Source organism: Malaclemys terrapin, chromosome 24 (assembly GCF_027887155.1).
Source record: "Malaclemys terrapin pileata isolate rMalTer1 chromosome 24, rMalTer1.hap1, whole genome shotgun sequence".
In the NCBI taxonomy this organism is placed as follows: Eukaryota; Metazoa; Chordata; order Testudines; family Emydidae; genus Malaclemys; species Malaclemys terrapin.
Genome location: NC_071528.1, coordinates 11,317,003 through 11,337,514, shown reverse-complemented (window position 1 = coordinate 11,337,514; position 20,512 = coordinate 11,317,003). Strand labels below are relative to the sequence as shown.

Below are 20,512 nucleotides of genomic sequence, written 5' to 3'. Positions count from 1 at the left end.
TGGCTGGTTTATGGGCTGCTGGTACCATTCTTACTCAAATCAAGTGGTACCTTACTCTGTCCCGAGTCCCATTGAGTCTATTAGGGATACTCGCAGAGTCAGATAGTTCTCAGCTAACACAATTAGCCCCAAGTGCCTAGGGACAGTGACTGGATTCCTAGTTCTGTTGCTGATTCTGTCATGGACTTCCTGTGAGATTCATGGGGAAGTCACTTAACCTCGATCACTTCAAACAGAGCAGTCGAGAGGCTTCAGTTGCTGATGTTTCTGCAGCACACTGAGATCCTTGGGTGCAAGGTGCTGTGCAATGCAAAGAATGATCTTTCTGCAAAATTTTCATGCTCTATCAGCCAATGAGCTGGGATGGAACGTGCGGTAGAAATTGAAAGACAGTTGACACAATGCAGAAGAGAATGCTCACCGCATGGGCGTGGTGGCCTGTAGTTTGAAGAACTCAACACTTTAGATGTCTGAGATTCCGTTCCGCTCCCCTCCTTGGCCAGAGGATCTGTGATGTACATTGAGGAAGGAGAGAGCTGTTTGTGCATAGGGGATTTTTTCCCCCATCAAGCTGTCTTATGTGAGCAGGGAGTGGGAGTTTCAGTACTTCTCTGTGTTAGTCCAGACCTGTTGCCCAGGCCTGAGAAGGAGGGTGGGGTAGCTGGTGTGTTTCTCAGAATGGAAGGGTTTCTTATTCATCACTGTTCCTGACACAGAGAGCTCCCTTACGGTTTAAGCAAGAGGCAACCTAAATATCTCTGTCTTGGAAACTGGATTTGTCTAAGGAAGGACAAGCCAAGGCATGTTTCAGAGAGGCAGAATTTTGCTTTGAGAAGGATATTTTAATCGTCATCCTGGGGGAATTTTAAATCAAGATCATCTGAACACTTCTTGGAAGAGAGATTCCACCCCCACCCTCACCCCGTCCTTTCTGGTTTCATTTGTTTTTCTTATGAAATTTGAAACACCTGCTACGCCGAGAGGTTCTGATTTCCCTTCATCACCAGTAACTTTGGAGAGCTGTAGAACGTTCTGATTTTCTGCGGGGGGTGGGGGAGGGAGAGGTATAGAGATGGATCTTTGCCTGAAAAGGCAGGAAAAGAGGCGTGCATGAATTGAATTAATGTCCGGGGATGAGTAATCCCCGCACCAGAAACCTTTGCTACCGCAGTTCTCCGAGCAACTGAGTGGCAGAGACCACAGCCACGGACGTTGGAGCATGTGTGATTAAGTGCTCACCAAGCATTCCCAAGCCCAATTTAAGAGGGCACTGTGGTGGGTACAGTCTGCCTTGCTCCCTATTGGGAGGCAGTGTCCAGTCACCCCTCTGTGCTATAAACTGTGGCGTTTCTCTCTGCTTTCCCCATCGGGGATCCGATCTTTCCCACACCATGGCTTGGTGCTTCTGCTGTTGTCGGAAGTGCCCCTATTTCCTGTCGGAAGAAGATAAAGCTGCTGTTGTGTTAGATAAAGAAATCAACAAAATACTAAGAGACCAGAAAAAGCGAGACAGGATGGAGCTGAAGTTACTTCTACTAGGTGAGTTACTCTGTGGCCCACACAGCTTTGTTTACACCGGATGACCGTTTGGTGGAGAACGTGGGGGAGGGGAGCAGAGCCATAATGAGGGATTTATGCATTTTAGCCAAAGGGGAGGAAGGAAGATGGGTCTCCCCCAAATCTCTGTTGTCCAAAGGTTTCCTTCACTCCTGCTCTCCATCCCTCGTCAGGCCTGCATTGCAGAAACTGCTTTTGCCGTCCTATGGGAGAATTGTTGCAGATGACTACCGGGCTTGCTCCAAGAGGAGCATACGGCCTTCACCAGTCCCTGCTGTTCAAGAAAGAGGATTTCAAACGGGAACAGGTTCAGAGAAGGGCTACCAGGATGGTCAGGGGACTGGACGGCCTGTCTTATGAGAGGAGATTAAGAGAGCTTGGCTTGTTTAACCAGCAAAACAAAGGCTGAGCGGGGATTGGATTGCTCTCCCTAAATACATCAGGGGGCGGGTGTGTGTTTGTGTAAAAGCCAGGGAGGTATTTAAGCTAAAGGAGAATATTAGCCAAAGGACAAATGGGGTAAACTGGCCATGAATCAACATAGTCTGGAGATGAGAAGGAGGTTTCTAACCATCGGGGGAGGAAGCTTCTAGAACAGCCTCCCGAGGGGAGTAATGCGGGCAAACAACCGAACTAGCTTGAAGACAGAGCTTGATGAGTCTATGAATGAGATTCTTTGATGGGGTGACATGGGATTAGCAGGGGACTGGACTGGTGGCCAGGAGGCCCCTTCCAGCCTATGGAACCAGCCTTGGTCTCAGATCCCTTGTGTAATAGGACAGAGCTGGCTGGCATTCCCCGCTGGTGTGCCCTTCAGTGCCGGAGAAAGGAAGAATTGGCCAGACAGTCCCAGAATCTGAAGTCTCCAGGCATCTCCAGGGCTGGCAGGAGAGCTCAGGCTTCAGAACCCCTGCAATCCTTGTCCTCTCTGCTGAGGCTTTTCCACATGGAAGAGAATTGGGAGGCTCCCCAGAAGGGAAATGCACGTCTCCTGCAGCCTCATGGAGAGACAGCAATAGGGTAGTTAAAATGGGGAAGGGGCACGTGATCCCCCTCTCCCCCTCCTTGATGGAGGCATTTATGTCACAGACCATTTCCTGTTGCCACCTCCTATCGTCAAACAGTCTGTGGGCTATGAATTACCTGCCCCTTGACTCTCGATGGTGAACGAGCCTCAGGTTCCCCACTAGGTTCATGACCCCATCTCCCCGAGGAAGTCTAAGGTCTCTCTCCTGTCTGAGGCCAACAGGCACTGGGGAAAGCGGGAAGAGCACGTTCATCAAACAGCTGCGGATAATCCACGGGGCGGGCTATTCAGAAGAGGATCGCAAAGGCTTTGCCAAGCTGGTGTATCAGAACATCTTCGCCTCCATGCAGGCCATGATCGGAGCCATGGAGACTTTGCAGATCCCTTATGCCCAGCCAGAGAATGTGGTAAGTTCGGAGGGCGGGCGGGCCAGACAGGGAGACCCCTGCCGGCAGTTGCCCCGGATGGGGAGTGGAGGCAGCGGGATGCCCCAAGCCAGACGCGCTCCCTGGGTATAAACCGACATAGCACCATTGCAGATAATGGAGCGGTGCTGGTTGACACCAGCTGAGGATCTGAGCTCCACCTGCCTGGAAGGCTGGAGCCTACTAGAATGCAGCAACACCCCCCTCTTTGTCCAGGGAGGAGCCCCGCCAGTCCGCACAGGAGAGCCAAGGGCCATCGGTGCAAAGCAAAGGGAGGTGTCGCAACAGGCCAGCGTATTCCAGAGCTGGTCTGTCAAGAGCTGGAGGTTGAGCGAGCGGCCCCTGTTCGCTCCACGGCAGGAGCAATGGCTCCTTGTCCAGGGAAAAGAGGCGCACGCTCCCCCCTCAAGGCTGAGGAGACTAGTAAAGAATTTTCCTGCTTCCTGACTTCGTGTGACCCGGAGCAGGCCGCCCCGTGCCTCAAAAAGAACAGGAGTACTTGTGGCACCTTAGAGACTAACAAATTTATTAGAGCATAAGCTTTCTTTTTGCGGATACAGACTAACATGGCTGCTACTCTGAAACCCGTGCCTCGGTTTCCCTTTTGTGAAATGGGAATAGTAGCATTGCCCTCCCTCCCAGGGGGCCGGTGAGGATACATGCATTAAGGATGGGGAGTTGCTCAGATCCTACAGTAATGCGGGCTGTGCGTGTGGATGGAAAACCGAGCCCTAGGTTACATGGCTAGGGCTAGACAGCGAATCAGAGGCAGGGCCCTGACTAGAACCCAGGAGTCCTAGCCCCTTGTCTCATGCTCAGTGCACTAGGCCGTGCTCCCTCTCTTCATATAACCCCCAGGCTTGCGCTGTTTGGATTTGTCCTTGCAGGGAGGGGAGAGAATTTTCTTCAGGAAGTTTCCAAGAAGGCAGCTGCTCCTTCTTTATGTAACCCCCCCCACCCCCACCCCCATTTTTCCTGCTTCTAGGAAAACGCCAAGCTGGTCATGGGGGTGAACGCTTCGAAGGTGGCGGCCTTGATCAGGCCGTACGCAAACGCCATTGAAAGCCTATGGAGGGACGCGGGGATCCGGACCTGCTACGAGAGACGGCGGGAGTATCACTTACTGGACTCGGCCCCGTAGTGAGTCACCCCTGCAGGCTGTAACGGGCGCGTGAGACCATGGCTGCCCCCTGCTGGGTGGCACGTCAAACAGCTTTCCCAGGGTTTCAATTTGCCTAGCGGTCGAGGTTTCCGGGACGAAAAGGGGTTTGCTGGAAGAGGCGGTGTGACCCGCTGCGTAGGGCACTGGGCTGGGAGTCTGGTGACCTGGGTTATTCTCAGCCTGACCTGCTCTATGACCTTGAGCAAGTTACTTCCCCTCTCTGTGCCTGTCTCCTCTTCCACCTAGCCTGTTTCTTTTAGCCTGTAAGAGTCAGGGCAGAGGCTGCCTCTTACGATGTGTATGTACAGCACCTTGCACAACAGATCTCAGTGTCTGCTGGGCACTCTGGATGCTGCGGTAATACACACAATAAGCCCCATTATATTTGAATGGGTATTTTAACTTTTCCTTTAAATATTTAAACACATTTTTGGTTTTGTGCTTGGTCCATGGCCTGAAGTAGCAACGAATCGTGAGTCTCCTGAGTCCAACCAGATGCAGAAACCTCTCAGGTGTCTTCTCTGAACTGACGTTCTCTGGGGTTTGCCCATCAGTGATAAATGGCTCCAGGCTGCCGCAAGCTCCGCCCAGCGGGTTATGCCTTAATAGGAAGGGGTAACGGTTGTGTGGTTCGAGCACAGGTCTGGGAGTCAGGACTTGAGCGTTCTCTTCCCTGCACTGCCTCTCTTCACGTCTGGCTTAGCTTCCCCTCCCATCTGTGGAACCGGGGACACGATCACTGGCTTACTGTAGGGCTGCGTGTTCTGTAAAGCCCTTTGAGATCCTCTCGGATGAGGTGCCAAAGGGACTGACTTCCTCCTCGTTTCATGGCTGTTTTGCAGTTTTCTGTCCAGCCTGGAGCGTATCGCAGAGGACAGTTACATCCCCACAGCTCAGGATGTCCTGAGGAGCCGCATGCCGACGACCGGCATCAGTGAATACTGCTTCTCCATGCAGGAGATGATCTTAAGGTGAAGTTACTGCAGATCAGTCAGAGTTCATGGGATTCCCCACCTTGTCTTTGCTGCTGTCTCTGCCCAGATTCAATACAGGCCACGTCCTCTACATGCGAGTGGAGTGTCGTGTAGGCAGCTAGGTTAGGAGCTCCTGGTTCCAATCAGGCTGGGTGGTAACAGAACCTGATAGCCCAGGACAAAGAGCCCAGCAGGTATCTCTAGTCTGCCTTCCTCACAGTCATGTCTCCTACCCCCTCCAGCTTCGGGCAGGTGAATCCCACCCCGGGTGTTGCTGTGTGCTGTGGAATTGCTATCCTCCACCCCACAGCTGGCTGCTTGCCGCTGGTGCTGCACCCTTCTGGGGGCAAAGGGAGTCCTGGAAATGCTGCATACTAGGAGTAAATCCCTCTCAAAGGCAGCTCCACCCCAGCAGCGTGACAGGTGCCCGCTAACGCCCCTGTCCTCCCGGCTCCCTGTAGGATTGTGGATGTGGGTGGGCAGAAGTCGGAGCGCAAGAAGTGGATACACTGTTTCGAAAACGTTATTGCCCTGATCTACCTGGCTTCCCTCAGCGAGTACGACCAGTGCCTGGAGGAGAATAGCGAGGAGGTAAGGAGCCCTAAGGAGATGAGCCAGGCCCTTCCCTGCCACAAGACCTGGGTGTATATATCTCACTAGCAAGCAGGTCTGGAGGGGCTCCGCTCTCTACTCAGATGTCTGGCTCCCTCCCTGCATCTGGGCTGCTGTGTTCCTTGTCTGAGTCCTCTCTGACTCACACCGGGCATTCTGGGAGTGAAGGGGGCTGAGGAAGGGGGGCTGATGGGTGTTGTCTTTGTCTCCCACCCCCTGGGTGCAGAATCGGATGAGGGAGAGCCTGGCCCTGTTCAGAACCATCCTGGAACTGCCCTGGTTCCAGAGTGCCTCCGTGATCCTCTTCCTCAACAAAACCGACCTCCTGGAGGACAAGATCACCCACTCGGACCTGGCTGCCTACTTCCCTAGCTTCCCAGGTAACTCCCGCCAAACCCTGCTGCATGAAGACCGATGCTTGGGGGCTCTCCGGAAGCAGAGCCCGTGCCCGCAGAGAGCAGCTCTGGAGCAGATCGCCCCCGCTGTCTGTTACGGAAAGAGCCACAAGCAAACATCTCCCCGGTGCTCCTCCCGCACTCAAGCCATCGCAGAGAATGCTCCCTGCACCATCATGCCATTCTCTGCTTTGTTACTGGGTTATTTGCTTTCTTGGCATGCAGAGAAATGGGGCGGGGCGGGGCGGGGAATGACCCTGTGTGTATTCTCTGCCCTTGCTCTGGTCCACAATAGCCTAGGCTCCCGCAGGTAACACGTAAACGTCTCTCACTAACTCTGTGGGGGGGGGGGGGGGGGGACGGCTCTGTACGCTCTCGGGGGCACAGGCTGTTTGTTTATTGGCACAGCAACTAGCCCAATGCGATGCTGCTCTTTGCCTGGGGTTGCCCAGCGCTGGCTTAAAATGAATAATCAAGGTTTTGTTGCCACAGACCGAATGGGGAATGCCCCGTCCACAGTCACTCGTGCAGAGAATGCCGTGATGGCCACTACCGTGACTTCCCGTTCTGCCCGGTGTGACGGAGCCGGCCTGGCTTTCAGTGGCAAAGCCCTGCTGAGGTCTGTTCTTGTTCCACGTCAGGACCCAAGCGAGATGCGGAGGCGGCGAAGAAGTTCATTCTGGAGATGTACGTGGACACCTACAAGCGATGCTCCGCTGTCCACTGCGACGCAGGGCAGAGACCCTCCATGATGGCCTCCAAATCCAGGTGCCTCTACCGCCACTACACCTGTGCCACGGATACGCAGAACATCCGCAAGGTTTTCAAGGACGTCAGGGATGTGGTCTTGGTCGGCTATTTGGACGAGATCAACCTGCTGTGATGGGAAGGGCTCAGGCCAGGTTCGTGCCCGGCAGTAACATATCAGTGCTTGGCGTTGCCAGTTCACAAGGAGACGAATCAGCGGACGTTGGCTGCTGCTGCTCGTAAAACACACGTGGAATGTTCCCTGAGGCTGTGTTTGGATGGGCGCCGGCCTGGTGCTGGGAGCGTGTGAGGGGAACGGTCTCACTTAATGCCGCCTCGGCTCAGAGATCTGTGAAGCTGCCTTTCTCACGGCGTCCTGCCAGAGTCCCTGCGAGGCTGCCTGCAAAGCGCCATCTCAGGCCTTTCTCAGGGGTCAGTTTTACCCCTTTCTGTGGGAGATGGGCCCAGCACTGACTGGGGATTGGCTCCTATGATGGCGTGTAGCTTCTTCAAGGGCTGTTTTCTCCATCCCTTCGTGCTGGTGGAGGGGCTGCTTCTTGCCGGGACGCTGGGCCCAGCTTTGTTTTTATTGTCAGGGTTTTTTTTTTCATGTGGATTTAGCCCTAGGAATAGGTGCTGGATTGAGAGTCCTGGACACCAAACTTCCCTGTTGATCCACAGGCCCGGGGTAGCCTTCCCCAGCACTGCCCAGTCAAAGTCCTGCCCCTCTGACCTACGGGGTCATCTTTAAGGATGAGAGGGGAGTTCGACCACCGTGGCTCATTCAGTCGTTGGCCTCCTCTGCTTTCCTGCAGGGCAAATAGGTAGTGACTCCAGCTCAGCGGGAGACGAGACGGCACAACTGCTGGTTGGACTCTGCCGGGAAGCTGCCGTGTGTGTGTAATCCTTCCAGTTCCCAGGAGTCTCTAGCGTAGCAAGGCATCATGGGGGACGGCACCTCATGTTCTGATGCTCAGAGGAAGGCGTGAGCAGTGATGTGAGCGAGTGTCTCTTCTGGCGGGAGGACAACCACCTCCCGGAGAAGGAGTGGGAACTTCTCCAGAGGGAGCTGGAGCAGGTGTCTGGTCCCACCGTCCGCAAAACCATCTCCCCAGACAGGAGACCCAGCGTGAGCCTCTGAGCACGGGCATTCAGCCAGAGCGGAGGGGTGAATTGAATAGGGACTGTTGTGAAGGCCAATTTATGAAGCAATCTTTATGGGGTTGGGGGGAAATTACGTTAACCCCCCAATCAATTCTCTTATAGTTGTCTGCAGTTCTCTTCCTTCTGGTATCTGCAAACCACACTACAGCACCTCCTTAAAGATCCTTCTAGTTCAGCGGTTCTCAAACGTTTGTATGGGTGACCTCTTTCAGACAGCAAGCCGCTGAGTGTGACCCCCCCCTTATAAATTCAAACCACATTTTTTTATATTAAACACTATTATAAATGCTAGAGGCAAAGCGGGGTTTGGGGGTGGAGGCCGACAGCTCGCGACCCCGCCACGGAATAACCTCACGACCCCTGGAGGGGACACAACCCCCAGTTTGAGAACCTCTGTCTAGTTCATATGTTTGCATTGATACGGGCTTTCTGCTGAAATGTGAAATAAAGAGGAGCTGACCTTATCTGATGTTTTAATTCCTTTGCATATATTCTGGTACAAACTGTTTATTCCTCTCTGGAGCAGGACTCCTGGGTTCTCTTCCAGACTCTGCCACTGACTTGCTATGTGACTGTGGGCAAGTCATGTTGCCAGTCTGGGCCTCAGTTTCCCCATTTGCAAAATGATGGGGACATATGATACTTCCCTCCCGCAGAAGAGCAGTTGGGTTTAATGTCTTGCTGGAGTGTAGGTGCTTTTATAAATGACAATTGATGATTGTAGTTAAAAATGTGGTGGCGTAAATCTAACGGTCAGGGCATTTAACCATCGGACCAAACTCCCCAGGGAAGTGGTGGATTCTCCATCCCTAGATGTCTGCAGATCAAGACTGGATGCCTTCCTGGAAGATATTCTTTAGTCCAACACACGTCTGGCTCAATACAGGGGTAACTGGGTGAAACTCTATGGTGGGGAGGGGTACGCAGGAGGTTAGACTAAATGATCTTCTTATAGTTTGTTCTGGTCTTAAAAATCTATGAATCAGCTCGTTGGTGGATCATGTTGAGATAAATTTATTCTGGTTGTTTCTTAGCGCCCCGACTGTGCCGTGAAGTGATCTGTGATTGAAAAGAGGCCGTGAACTGGGATTCAAGAAACCAGAGTTCTGTTCCTGGTTCTGCCTCTGGCCATCTGAGTGAACCTGGGCAAGTTACGGCTCCGCCCCATGCCTCAGTTTCCCCGTCTGTACAATGGGGATAATTGTGCATCCCTCCTTTGTAAAGTGCTAGATAAGAGCTGGGGATTCCCAATCAAAGTTCCCAAATGCTAATATAACTTGGGATCAGAGGGTTTGATCCCTGGGCGTATGTCTCCCCCTCTAGTTTTGGAACTTAACTACAGCCTTGCACCACTTACACAGGAAATCAGGAATTGATTTCATGGCATGTGTTTACTAGATTTTTCCAGTCCCTTTAATGGGGACACCTGGGAGACCATATATTGGGATAACAGGGACAGCTGGAAAATGCCTTTCCATTGCTTTTCCGACTTGGAGTTAAAAGGGCCAGTGCTGTTGAGTCATTTTCAAAAAGGGCCCCACTGACTTTTGGTTCTTGGATTTGGGGAATGGCCATCTGTGGGGACCCCTGGGGCTGGGCAGCTGCTGCTCCCCCGAGAGCCGAGTGACCAGCCTGCTTGAAACCAGGCCCAACGTGTCTTAAGCTGGGCACCCAAAATGAGAAGCCAGTTTGGAAGAACCTTCAGCGAGGGCGCATATGAACCTGGGCGGGGTTTTTTTGTGGTGTGGTCTGTTTGCACTTGCTTGTACGGAAACCCCGGCTTCTTTTATCAGGGATATTTGGTTAACTGGGTGGGGACAGAGCTGCCCTAGGTCTGAATTCTACACTGTCAGCCTGGCATGGTGATGAGCTGGTCGTCATTGGTCAGGTAATAAGTGAGGCACCGAATCACTGATGCAATGAAAGGTGTTTTGAGGACAGAAAAGGCATATAAGGGCGTCCTGGCTCCATTGACATCAATAGAACCCTGAGCAGATACAAAATTTTTATCTGCATCCAATCTGCAAAAATGGTCCGCGGATGTTTGCAGATTTGCAGGGCTCCAGACGTCAAGAGCAAAACTCCCATTGAATTTAATAGGGAAGGGGTTTCACCCCGTGTGTGTGGTCCTGAACTCTGCGGGGCTGTCTCTCTGACACGGAAGAAGGCTGATCTTGCGGGGAAAGCCCTGGACTGGCACTTGAGCTAGGTTCATTCTCCAGTTGTGTCACGTACTTCCCCTTTCACATTGGACCAGCCCCCTGACATCTGTAACATTCCTTACGTAAGTTCTTAGGGGAAGCTGCAGTCTCTTACCTCTAACTGCTGGCTTCTGCCAGAAGAGGTCAGGTTACTGGTTTTTCAGCATCGCTGATGTCCTCGCTGCTGAATGAGATCCGGAGATAAAAACAGAAGCCCTGACCCGAAAAACTTAAGTTCTGCTTGGGGTTTGGGGAACAGGAGGAGAGACAGATTGTGGGGGAAGGAGGGAGGGGATTAGGGTTTCCCTGAGCCAGGGCTTGTCTACGTGGTCTAGCTAAACTGGTAGAGCTCCCCTAGTGTAGGCTGGTGAAGAGTTTTTCTGCCACTGTAGTAACCCCGCCTCTTTGAACCACAGTAGCTGGGTCGCCAGCAGCATTCGGCTGTCGCCACACCCCTCTACCCCGATAGAACGCGACCCGATATAACACGAATTCGGATATAACGCGGTAAAGCAGCGCTCCGGGGGGGCGGGGCTGTGCACTCCGGCGGATCAAAGCAAGTTCGATACAACGCAGTTTCACCTATAACGCGGTGAGATTTTTTGGCTCCCGAGGACAGCGTTATAATGGGGTAGGGATGTAGTTACCAGCCTTGCTGCCCGTTGGCGGTGTCATTCTTTTCATGCTCCTAGCCCATTTACAGCTGCTGGCCAAATTTTGTCGTGTAAACTAAGCCCCAAACTTTCTAGCTGTGAATGAGACTCCGAGCGATTCCCGGGTCTGGAACTAATCGCTTCGTCTCACGTTCTCCGAGCAATGTCCAGAAACCCCCAGGCAATGAGACTCGGACCAGAGAAGGACTCTGAAACGCAGCGGAGAGTTTATTTTTCATGCTCGGGACAATCCGGTAACGCAGCAACAAGGCAGGAATGAAGCAGCGATCAGAGCAGGGGCTACGCGTGGGCGCAGGCGTTAATCCTGGCTCGCTGGGGAGGGACACAAGCTCCTGCCAGAATTGGGAGCATTGGCCCAAATTCAGAAATGTGCATGATGGTGGAAGTTAGATTCCCTTATACCCACTGGTCTGGTCCTCTATGCTAATATTCCCCACCCCCCACATATATTGCAACTACCCCTGCAGCTGCTCCACTGGGAGCACTAGTGTAGACAAGCCCCTGGCGCTCATTTAACCTTTGTCATGTAGATCTACTCAGAGCTGGCTTACGTGGGGGGAGGCCCTATTGTCTCCCAGGCCCTGCACCTTGTGGGGTCATTGACACCAGCCCAAAGTGGTAGTCAAGTAATGGCAGGCAGGATGGATGGCTCAGTGGTAAAGTCATGGGCCTAGCATTTGAGAGACCTGGTGTCAAGTCCTTGCTCCAGCTGCGTGACCTTGGGCAAGACTTTTAACCTCTCTGTGCTCAATTCCCCTTCCGTAGAATGGGGATAATAGCACTGCCCCATCTGCCGGGAGGTTGAGAATAAACACTCGGATGCCATAGTCATGAGGGCCAAAAGTACCTTGGACAGCAGGTGCAGGACAGGGGAGAATCAGGCCCCTGGGATTAAGAATGCTGATGGCCCCGGGCAACCCTGTCTCCCTTAGCGCTCCCAATATAGATGCCACAGATGGAATCAGCAATGGCTCATCGAGGCACCTTCCCAGTGGGGTGTAGACTGCAGTCGTAGCATTGTGTGTAGATGTTTGTACGTCTAGAGGGATTTATTTTTTTGTGACGAGGACAAGGGGGACTCCCCATCGGGACCACTTCTTGTCTTAGCCCTAACTTGCCACTCAGCACCCCAGAAAAGGGAGGGGGAAAAAGCCACCAAATACAGCACAAGGAAACGCCCAACTTTCAAAGGCAGCCGATGATGCAGGAGAAGGTTCAGCCTCTTCCTCTCCTGTTTCTTACTGCATGGTTGTCTCAATCCAGGGAAGATAGGAGGCAATGCGAGTGTAAAAGCCAGGAGGGACTTTGAAATCATAGGAGAAGATTCCTTGTGCTGTCCCTTCGCAGACTAGAGGGCCACCGTCATCCCCCTGAGAAACACAAGGAAGATGTGCACAAACATTCACTATATATTTTCCATACAAAAAACCACTACATTTAAAAAGAATGGAACGGCTGCAAAGGCTAGGAAATGCCGAACTTAAGATAACCTCTATCACCTTAACTCTGTCCTCTAGCATGTGCACGCTGCAACACAAGCTGACAATTTGGCCCCATTGAATCATAGAATCATAGAATCATAGAATAATAGAGTTGGAAGGGACCTCAAGAGGTCATCTAGTCCAACCCCCTGCTCAAAGCAGGACCAATTCCCAGCTAAATCATCCCAGCCAGGGCTTTGTCAAGCCGGGCCTTAAAAACCTCCAAGGAAGGAGACTCCACCACCTCCCTAGGTAACTCATTCCAGTGTTTCACCACCCTCCTAGTGAAATAGTTTTTCCTGATATCCAACCTGGACCTCCCCCACTGCAACTTGAGACCATTGCTCCTTGTTCTGTCATCTGCCACCACTGAGAACAGCCGAGCTCCATCCTCTTTGGAACCCCCCTTCAGGTAGTTGAAGGCTGCTATCAAATCCCCCCTCATTCTTCTCTTCTGGAGACTGAAATCAACAGCAAAGCTCCCATTGATTGAAATGGGGTCAAGATTTCACCTCTAGTCAATGACGTGATCATATACCTATCTGCAGTGGACTTGGAGAACAATTGATCACCTCTGAGGCTAGCGAAATCCGCCAGGAAGTGTGGGACCCACTGAGACAAGGTTGGAGCTCTGCCACACTACTTTACTTCAGTCTACATTAAAAAGGTTAATTGTGGCCAGATACTTAGCACAATTAATATTAACAACAAGGGGGAAGGAACACAAGCCAGAAAAGGGAAAGACCGGGTTAAAAAATATTTAGATAAGTTAGATGTATTAAAGTTGGCAGGGCCTGACAAAATTCACGATTGGGTTCTTAAGGAACTAGTTGAAGCAATTATCATTGAAAACTTATGGCGGGTGGGTGAGGTCCCAGAGGATAGGAGAAGAGCAATAGCTCAGTGGTTTGAGCATTGGCCTGCTAAACCCAGGGTTATGAGTTCAATCCTTGAGGGGGCCATTTAGGGATCTGGGGCAAAAATCTGTCTGGGAGATGGGTCCTGCTTTGAGTAGGGGGTTGGACTAGGTGACCTCCTGGGGTCCCTTCCAACCCTCATATTCTATGATAGTACCTCTCTTTAAAAAGGGGAACAAAGAGGGCGTGGGGAATTGTAGACCAGTCAGCCTAACTTCTATACCAGGAAAGACACTAGAACAAACTATTAAACAATTAGTTTGTAAGCAGTTAAATTATAAGTATTAGCCACCATGAATTTGGAAAGAAGAAATCATGTGAAACCAACCAAATTTCCTTCTTTGATGAAGTTACTGGCCTAGTGGATGTGGGGAAGCAGTAGAGGTGAGATCTTGATTTTAGTAAGGCTTTTGACACAGTCCCACGTGATGTTCTTATAAACAAACTAGTATCTAGTGGGGTCTTTCACTATTCAAGAGTTTCATTAATGACTTGGAGTGGAGAGGATGTTTATAAAATTTGCAGATGACACCAAGCTGGGAGTGCTTGCAACACTTTGCAGAACATTAGAATTCAAAATAATCTTGATAAATTGGAGAACTGGTCTGAAGTCAACACGATTCAATGTAATAAAGACAAAGGACTTCACTTAGGAAGTAGAAATCAACGGCATAACTGCACAATGGGGAATAACTGGCTAGGCAGCAGTACTGCTGAAAGGGAGCTGGGGTTTATGGTGGATCACAAATTGAATATGAGCCAGCAATGTGTTGCAGTTGCAAAAAAAGCGACTATTATCCTGGGGTATATTAACAGGAGTATTATATGTAAGACATGGGAGATAAGCGTCCCGGTCTACTTGGCAGATGAGGTCTCAGCTGGAGTGCTGTGTCCAGTTCTGGGTGCCACACGTTAGGACAGACGTGGACAAATTGGAGAGTCAAGAGGAGAGCAACAAAAGTGATAAAAGGTTTAGAAAATTTGATCTATGAGGAAAGGTTGAAACAGCTGGGCATGGTTAGTCTTGGGAAATGAAGACTGGGGAGGGGAACATAAGTCAACAAATATGTTGACGGTTGTTATACAGAGGATGGTGATCAATTGTTCTCCAAGTCTACTGAAGATAGGACAAGAAGTAATGGGCTTATTACTGCAACACATGAGATTTAGATTCTATATTAGGAAAAACTTTCCACTCTAAGGATGGCTAAGTACTGGAACAGATTGCAAAGGGAGACTGTGGAATCCCTGGCATTGGGGGTGTTTAAGAACAGGTGGGACAAACACCTGTTGGGAATGGTCTGCATTTACTTGGTCCTGCCTCAATGCAGGGGGCTGGATAGATGATCTCTCGAGGTCCTTCCAGCCCTGCTTTTCTGTGATTCCCCCTGCCTTGCCCCTGGGGTCATCTTTGCTTCCACCTGTGCAAAGTGGGTACCCATAGGAACAGGAGTGTCTTTGGCCCACTCGGTACAAGTGCAAGTGACCCCATGAGGGTCAAGTCCAGGGGGAACCAGGCTCAGGATACAACACAGGCCTGGCGACAAGTTTCTGGAGCGGCTTTTCAGCTAACGTCAGCAGGGCCAGGAAGAAACGGAGAGGGACCTACGGAAGAAGAGGTTACAGAGACACAGAGGAGGAGAACAGAAGTTGGTAGGAGAGACAAAATAACCAAGACAAAGGGACAGGCACCTGTCCTGGCCAGAATGTTGTTTTTAAACCAGCGATAGTAACCCAGATAATTTACAGAGCAAGATCTCCCAAGGTTAGGCTACCACCCTCTGGTAGCCCTCTGGCCTGCCTCCTCTGCCATCCTCCCCTAGACGCGACTGCTACTTACCTGGCTGCAGTCCTTGACCCACTGTTTGCTCGCTGCACAGATTATGCCGTTAGTTATCCCGGGGTTCAAAGAGCGGCATTCCTTTGGTGGCCGGATGGTGACGTTGGTCTCAAAGAGCTTGTCGGTGGTTTTTCCCTGGTCGATAAAACCCCACCCAGCGGTGCTGCACTGGCTCCGTGGGGCGACGTTTCTGTTGGCCTTGGGCAGGTCAATGACACGGACGTATTTGTTTAGTTTGGCTTTCCCCTTCAGCTGGAGTGGGGGAGATCCAGAAATGTGTTCATGTTTTTAAATATCGCCCAACAAAGGCTCGGTCACCTGCATGTTTCTAAGGGAGCCATTCTACCTCAGTTGCCCCTCCTTTCTCCATCGCATCAAACCGAACTACTTTCCAGGCCCCTCCTGGCCTGTTCCCACCCAACGCCCTGTCCTCGCTCATGCAGTCAAGAGCTTGACTCCCGCCTCCGACCACCCATGAGACCAGCCTCCATCACCCATTTGTTATGCTCTCACATAAGCCCCTTTGTGTTCTCTCCCCTGCTGCCCCTCTCGCGTGGGAGGAGCTCCCCATAAACATCCCCAAAGCCACCTCGCTCCCCTTCCAACACCTCCTCAAACTCTCCTTTGGCATGATGCTGATACAAACCTACAATCAGTAGGCAGCTGCTGTGACCGTTGTCCAGCATGCTGACCGATTAAATACCGTCTCCTTTGTTTCCTTGTAATCCCCCGTCCATCTGTCTCTTGTTTAGACAAAGCTCTTTGGGGCAGGGCCCATCTTTTTGTTCTGTTTTTGTACAGGGCCTAGTGCAACTGGGTCGTGGGCCGTGTCTTGGGCCGCTAGGTACTACCACAATACAAATCTTCATCCAAGTCATGCTCTGCAGGGTGGGGTCTGTGCCCTCCGTCCCAACATCAGAACCCAAATGATGGACCTACACTGGCACCCCTGATCTAAACTCTGGGGAAAGGGCAGAGCCAGCTCTGCACATTGTGTCTTCAGCTACCCTTCGGCATAAATTACCCCTGACCACGGCCAAGCGCCAAACCTCACATGGTGCCCAGAGGTATGAACCTGGAAGTGAATATTAGCCCAAGAAATCGGTTACCTTCAGCAAAAGGATGTCATTGACTCTAGGACGTTCTTTGTAGGCGGGGTGCGGGTGATAGCTTTGAACCGCAAACGTTTGCTGGGAGTTCTCGTGCCTGTGGATATTGTGAGCTCCTAAGGTAACTGTCAGGTTCCTGAAATTGGTGAAAGCAAATCAATCGCTTTTCCTTTTCCTTATTCATAGAATCTCAGGGTTGGAAGGGACCTCGGGAGGTATCTAGTCCAACCCCCTGCTCAAAGCAGGACCAATCCCCAGACAGATTTTTACCCCAGTTCCCTAAATGGCCCCCTCAAGGATTGAGCTCACAACCCTGGGTTTAGCAGGCCAATGCTCAAACCACTCTGGCCTGCTCTGTAACCATGTGGTAGCTGGTCCTGACACCCACCCGCTAGCTGCCAAGAAAAGATGCTACAGCCGTAAGGCAAAGAAAACCTATTACCCAGCCTAGGGATTTATAGAGAATGAACATCTGTGAGCTGATTGCCCTTAAAGTGAGCACATGTTCCCCTTACACTGCCAGAGTAACCAGTGGGTCCTGAATGCACTTGAGAATCGGGCCTGTGTCTGGGAGTTTGGGGAACTTTGGGCCTCAGGACTCCTGGGTTCTATTCCTGACTCTGCTGCTGATTCACTGTGTGGCTTTGGACACATCACAGCCCTTCTGTGCCTCAGTTTCCCTGGCTGTAACGTGAGAGTTAAAAAGCAACAGAGGGTCCTGTGGCACCTTTAAGACTTGCATCTGAAGAAGTGAGGTTCTTACCCACGAAAGCTTATGCTCCCAATACTTCTGTTAGTCTTAAAGGTGCCACAGGACTCTCTGTTGCTTTTTACAGATTCAGACTAACACAGCTACCCCTCTGATACATGAGAGTTAAGGGTATTCATCTGAGGGTTAATTAGCATTTGTAAAACCCTGGCCTGCTGATGTAATGAAACCGTGCTGTGTTTGTCCGCAGCAATAGAGGCGGGTCATCGAGTGGGGTCTGTTTCCACTGGAGTCCCGCAGGGATCGGTTCTTGGCCCCAGCCAGCATAAAACAATCACCGATAAAGTTTGCAGACGGCACACGAATTGGGGGAGTTGTAAAGGACCAGGAGGGACAGGTGGCTGATTCAGAGCGATCTAGGTTGGCTGGTAAACTGGGTGCAAGCAGCCAATGTGGTTTTTAATATGGTTAAATGTAAATGTGTCCATCTGGGAGCAAAGACTGTCGGCCATACTTCCAGGAGGGGGGAGCGCTATTCTGGGAAGCAGGGACTCTGAAAAACACTACGTTGGGGAGTGCGGATAATCACCTGAGCACGAGCTGCCAGTCAATCTGTGCCCAGAAGGGCTAATGCAACCAACCGTAGGCTGCATAAACAGGGGATTCTCGGGTAGGGAGTACAGGGTGTGATACATCATGGCCGGAGGGCAGCAGGAGAGTGATCGATGGGAGATACGTAAGCCCCAGGATGATGAGAACCTTATTCCCTGTAGAGGGAAGATAGGCTGCTACAGTTTAATTAGCGCACCTGAAGCCAATTAAGCCAATTAGAGCACCTGAAGCCAGTCACCTGATAAAAACGCCCTGCTCTAATCAGCCAGTGGAAGGAGTCGAAGCGGAGTGGTTTGGAGGGAAGCAGAGGAGAGTTTGGAGAAGTGCTGTGGCGGGGCCAGAAGACCAAGACCCTAGGTAAAGGGAAACCCGGCTTGTACAAAGCAGAGGGCCTCCACAGACACAAAGGGTTGGGGGAAACCTTGCCCAAGCAGGGAGAGGGCAGGAAGCCCCACAAGCTGAAGGGCCGGAGAGGGAAGTAGCCCAGGGGAAGGAATCGCTAGTTCAAGTGGTTTGCTGCTATCCCTAGGGCCCCTGGGCTGGGACCTGGAGTAGGGGGCGGGTCCGGGTCCCTCCCTCTTCACTCCCCTTCTCTGGGATACTAGTGGGACAGTTAATACCCCAGATCAGGGGTGAGAAATGGCGCCCTGAACACCCCCACAAGAAGAGAAAGCGCGGGACCCATCATAGTAGTGCCGGCAATTTGCCACACAGGGTTATTTTACCTCTGAATTTGGCACTGGTGCGGCCGCTGCTGGAATCCTGTATTCAGTTCTTGTGCCCAGAATTGCAGAAGGGTGTTGATAAATTGGAGAGGGTTCAGAGAGGAGCCACGGGAATGATTAAAGGATTGGAAAACCTGCCTGAGAGTGATCGACTCAAGGAGCTCCATCTATTTAGCTCGACCCAGAGAAGGTTAAGGGGTGAGTTGATCAGTCTAGCAGGGAAAGGACCAACACAATCCAGTGGTTGGAAGGTGAAGCTAGACACATTCAGACTGGAAACAAGTAATAATTTTTTCACAGTGAGAGTAATTAACCACTGGAACAATTTACCTAGTGTGGGGGTGGGGGTGGATTCTCCTTCACAGACAACTTTTAAATCTACTTCAAACAGATCTGTTCTAGGGATTATTTTGGGGGCAGTTCTTGGGCCTGTGCCATACAGGAGCTCAGACTAGATGATCACAGTGGTCCCTTCTGGCCTTAGGAGCTATGAATCAATAGTTATAAATACTTTAATAATTCTGGAGTTAAGCACTAGAAAGCGTTTTCAGATAAAAGCAGATGAAAAGGCAAATTCTTCCTCTAATTCTTCCTTGGCCTGGTGATCTCCCACCGGAGAGAATCTCCCTGCCACTCCCAGCTCTGTAAGTCAAAGTGGGACACCCCACTCCCCCCCCGCAGGTGCACTCTGCTCCTAATGTGGTGGAATTAGAGGAGGGCAGAGATGGGTGACAAGCTTTTGAAGGATGATGCTCTACAGTAGAGCTGAGCAAAATGTTTCAGACAGAAGGTTTCTGATTGGTTTGGTTTTGCGTTTTCTTCCCCCCCCCCCCCCAACAAGGTTGATTTGGCGACAATGAAAGATTTTTGCGAATTTGCGTCCATTTCAGTGAATTGTTTTGGCCAACAAAAGTCTGAAAAAGTCAGTGTTCTTCAGTTCGAAAATGTTAAAACACTTTTTTTTTTTTTAAATTTTGGGGGGGAAGGTCAAAATGACGTTTAGAGCTTTCTTTCACTTTTATCACAATATGCAAACACCTGAAAATACCTCTCAACATCAAAATGTTTTGTTTGACACCCCTCCCCTTTTTTTTTTTTGAGTCACTGAAATTTTCTTTCAAAAAATCATTCAGATTGACCCGAAATGATTTTTGTCAATGTTTTTGGAATGGCCAATGAACCAAAAAATCCGTTCTGTGGTTCTAGATACAAGGTGGGGGAGGTAATATCTTTCATTGGTGAAGAAACTCTAAAGCTTGTCTCTCTCGCCAACAGACGTCAGTCCAATAAAAGATATTACCTCCCGCACCTTGTCTGTCTAATACCCTGGGTCCACTACAGCTACCTCACCAGTGCATAGATTATTTGGTTCATCCGCTGTACATGTGAGGTTTAAACCTGAGAGAGGTATTTATTATTTGTTCTGTGGGAGTGCCTGGCATTGATCAGGAGCCCCTTGCGTCAGGTGCTGTACAAATACCGAACAAAATCTTACCCCCTGCAGTGAGCAGCCGTCATCACCCAGCCTGGGTCCACCAGAAATCCCCCGCAGAAATCCAAGGTGGTCCTCTTCAGATAGGCCATGTAGGGTCTGGAGTGGGGCTTGGCTTCATGCCCCCCCACAATCTCACTCCATGAAGCTCCTGAAAGAGAGACGCTCCTGATGATGTGATTGGTCTGTTCTCGCCTCACCTGGTGCATGGACCCCAGGTGGTCGTCCAACCCCCTGGCTTTCTCTACTAACCAGCATGGGCGGAAGTGGGGGACAGCAGAGCGAGCAGGATTAAGAGGCTGCAGGCCTGTCTCATCTTGGAGTTCTCCGCTTCGCCAATCCCCTTCCAGCCTGGGCTGCAGTTAGGGTCTCCGGCAGCTCCCTGACTGGTTTTATAAGCTGAGACCCGTGAGATTCAGCACCTAGAAAACCACAGGGTTTGGGCTCATCTGACTAATCAACGTAGAATCAGTTTGCTCATGCACAGCCCTGGAGCACTAGCTACAAAGTGCATCTCTCAGCAGCATGGTTATTGTGGTCAGGGTAAAGCTCCCTCCGTACGGAGCCAGCACAAGCCTGGTGTCTCAGTCAGATCCCACCCAGGACCTCTTCTGAAGGCTAAAGTGGCACCCTCTGCACGGGGCATTTTAGCTTTGAGTTGTAGGTTCCTGGGGGAGGAATCAATTTCA

At 51.1% G+C, this 20,512-nt stretch overlaps 2 protein-coding genes across 2 annotated transcripts; one reads left to right on the top strand and one right to left on the bottom strand.

The window, feature by feature from the left end:
- The first annotated feature begins 1,391 nt into the window (after positions 1–1,391).
- GNA15 (G protein subunit alpha 15) lies at positions 1,392–7,475 on the top strand. Its single transcript, XM_054013619.1, has 7 exons — positions 1,392–1,539; positions 2,807–2,991; positions 3,995–4,149; positions 5,014–5,142; positions 5,607–5,736; positions 5,984–6,137; positions 6,794–7,475. The coding sequence occupies exons 1-7, from the start codon at positions 1,392–1,394 to the stop codon at positions 7,033–7,035; spliced, it is 1,143 nt and encodes a 380-aa protein (XP_053869594.1). The 3' UTR covers positions 7,036–7,475.
- Positions 7,476–11,179: 3,704 nt separating this feature from the next.
- On the bottom strand, positions 11,180–20,203 carry LOC128828829 (granzyme G-like). Its single transcript, XM_054013795.1, has 5 exons — positions 20,076–20,203; positions 19,827–19,974; positions 16,286–16,421; positions 15,177–15,428; positions 11,180–12,308 (listed from the first exon to the last, which is right to left on the bottom strand). Exons 1-5 carry the CDS (start codon positions 20,137–20,139, stop codon positions 12,177–12,179), a joined length of 732 nt encoding a protein of 243 aa, XP_053869770.1. The 5' UTR covers positions 20,140–20,203; the 3' UTR covers positions 11,180–12,176.
- Positions 20,204–20,512: the final 309 nt, after the last annotated feature.

Coding starts and splice junctions, on each gene's coding strand:
- GNA15 (XM_054013619.1), top strand. CDS start 1,392: ATGGCTTGGTGCTTCTGCTGTTGTCGGAAGTGCCCCTATTTCCTGTCG. Junction 2,992..3,994: donor ATGCCCAGCCAGAGAATGTG/GTAAGTTCGGAG, acceptor TCCTGCTTCTAG/GAAAACGCCAAGCTGGTCAT. Junction 5,143..5,606: donor ATGCAGGAGATGATCTTAAG/GTGAAGTTACTG, acceptor GGCTCCCTGTAG/GATTGTGGATGTGGGTGGGC.
- LOC128828829 (XM_054013795.1), bottom strand. CDS start 20,139: ATGAGACAGGCCTGCAGCCTCTTAATCCTGCTCGCTCTGCTGTCCCCC. Junction 19,975..20,075: donor CCCCACTTCCGCCCATGCTG/GTTAGTAGAGAA, acceptor TCTCTCTTTCAG/GAGCTTCATGGAGTGAGATT. Junction 15,429..16,285: donor ATGACATCCTTTTGCTGAAG/GTAACCGATTTC, acceptor CCCCCACTCCAG/CTGAAGGGGAAAGCCAAACT.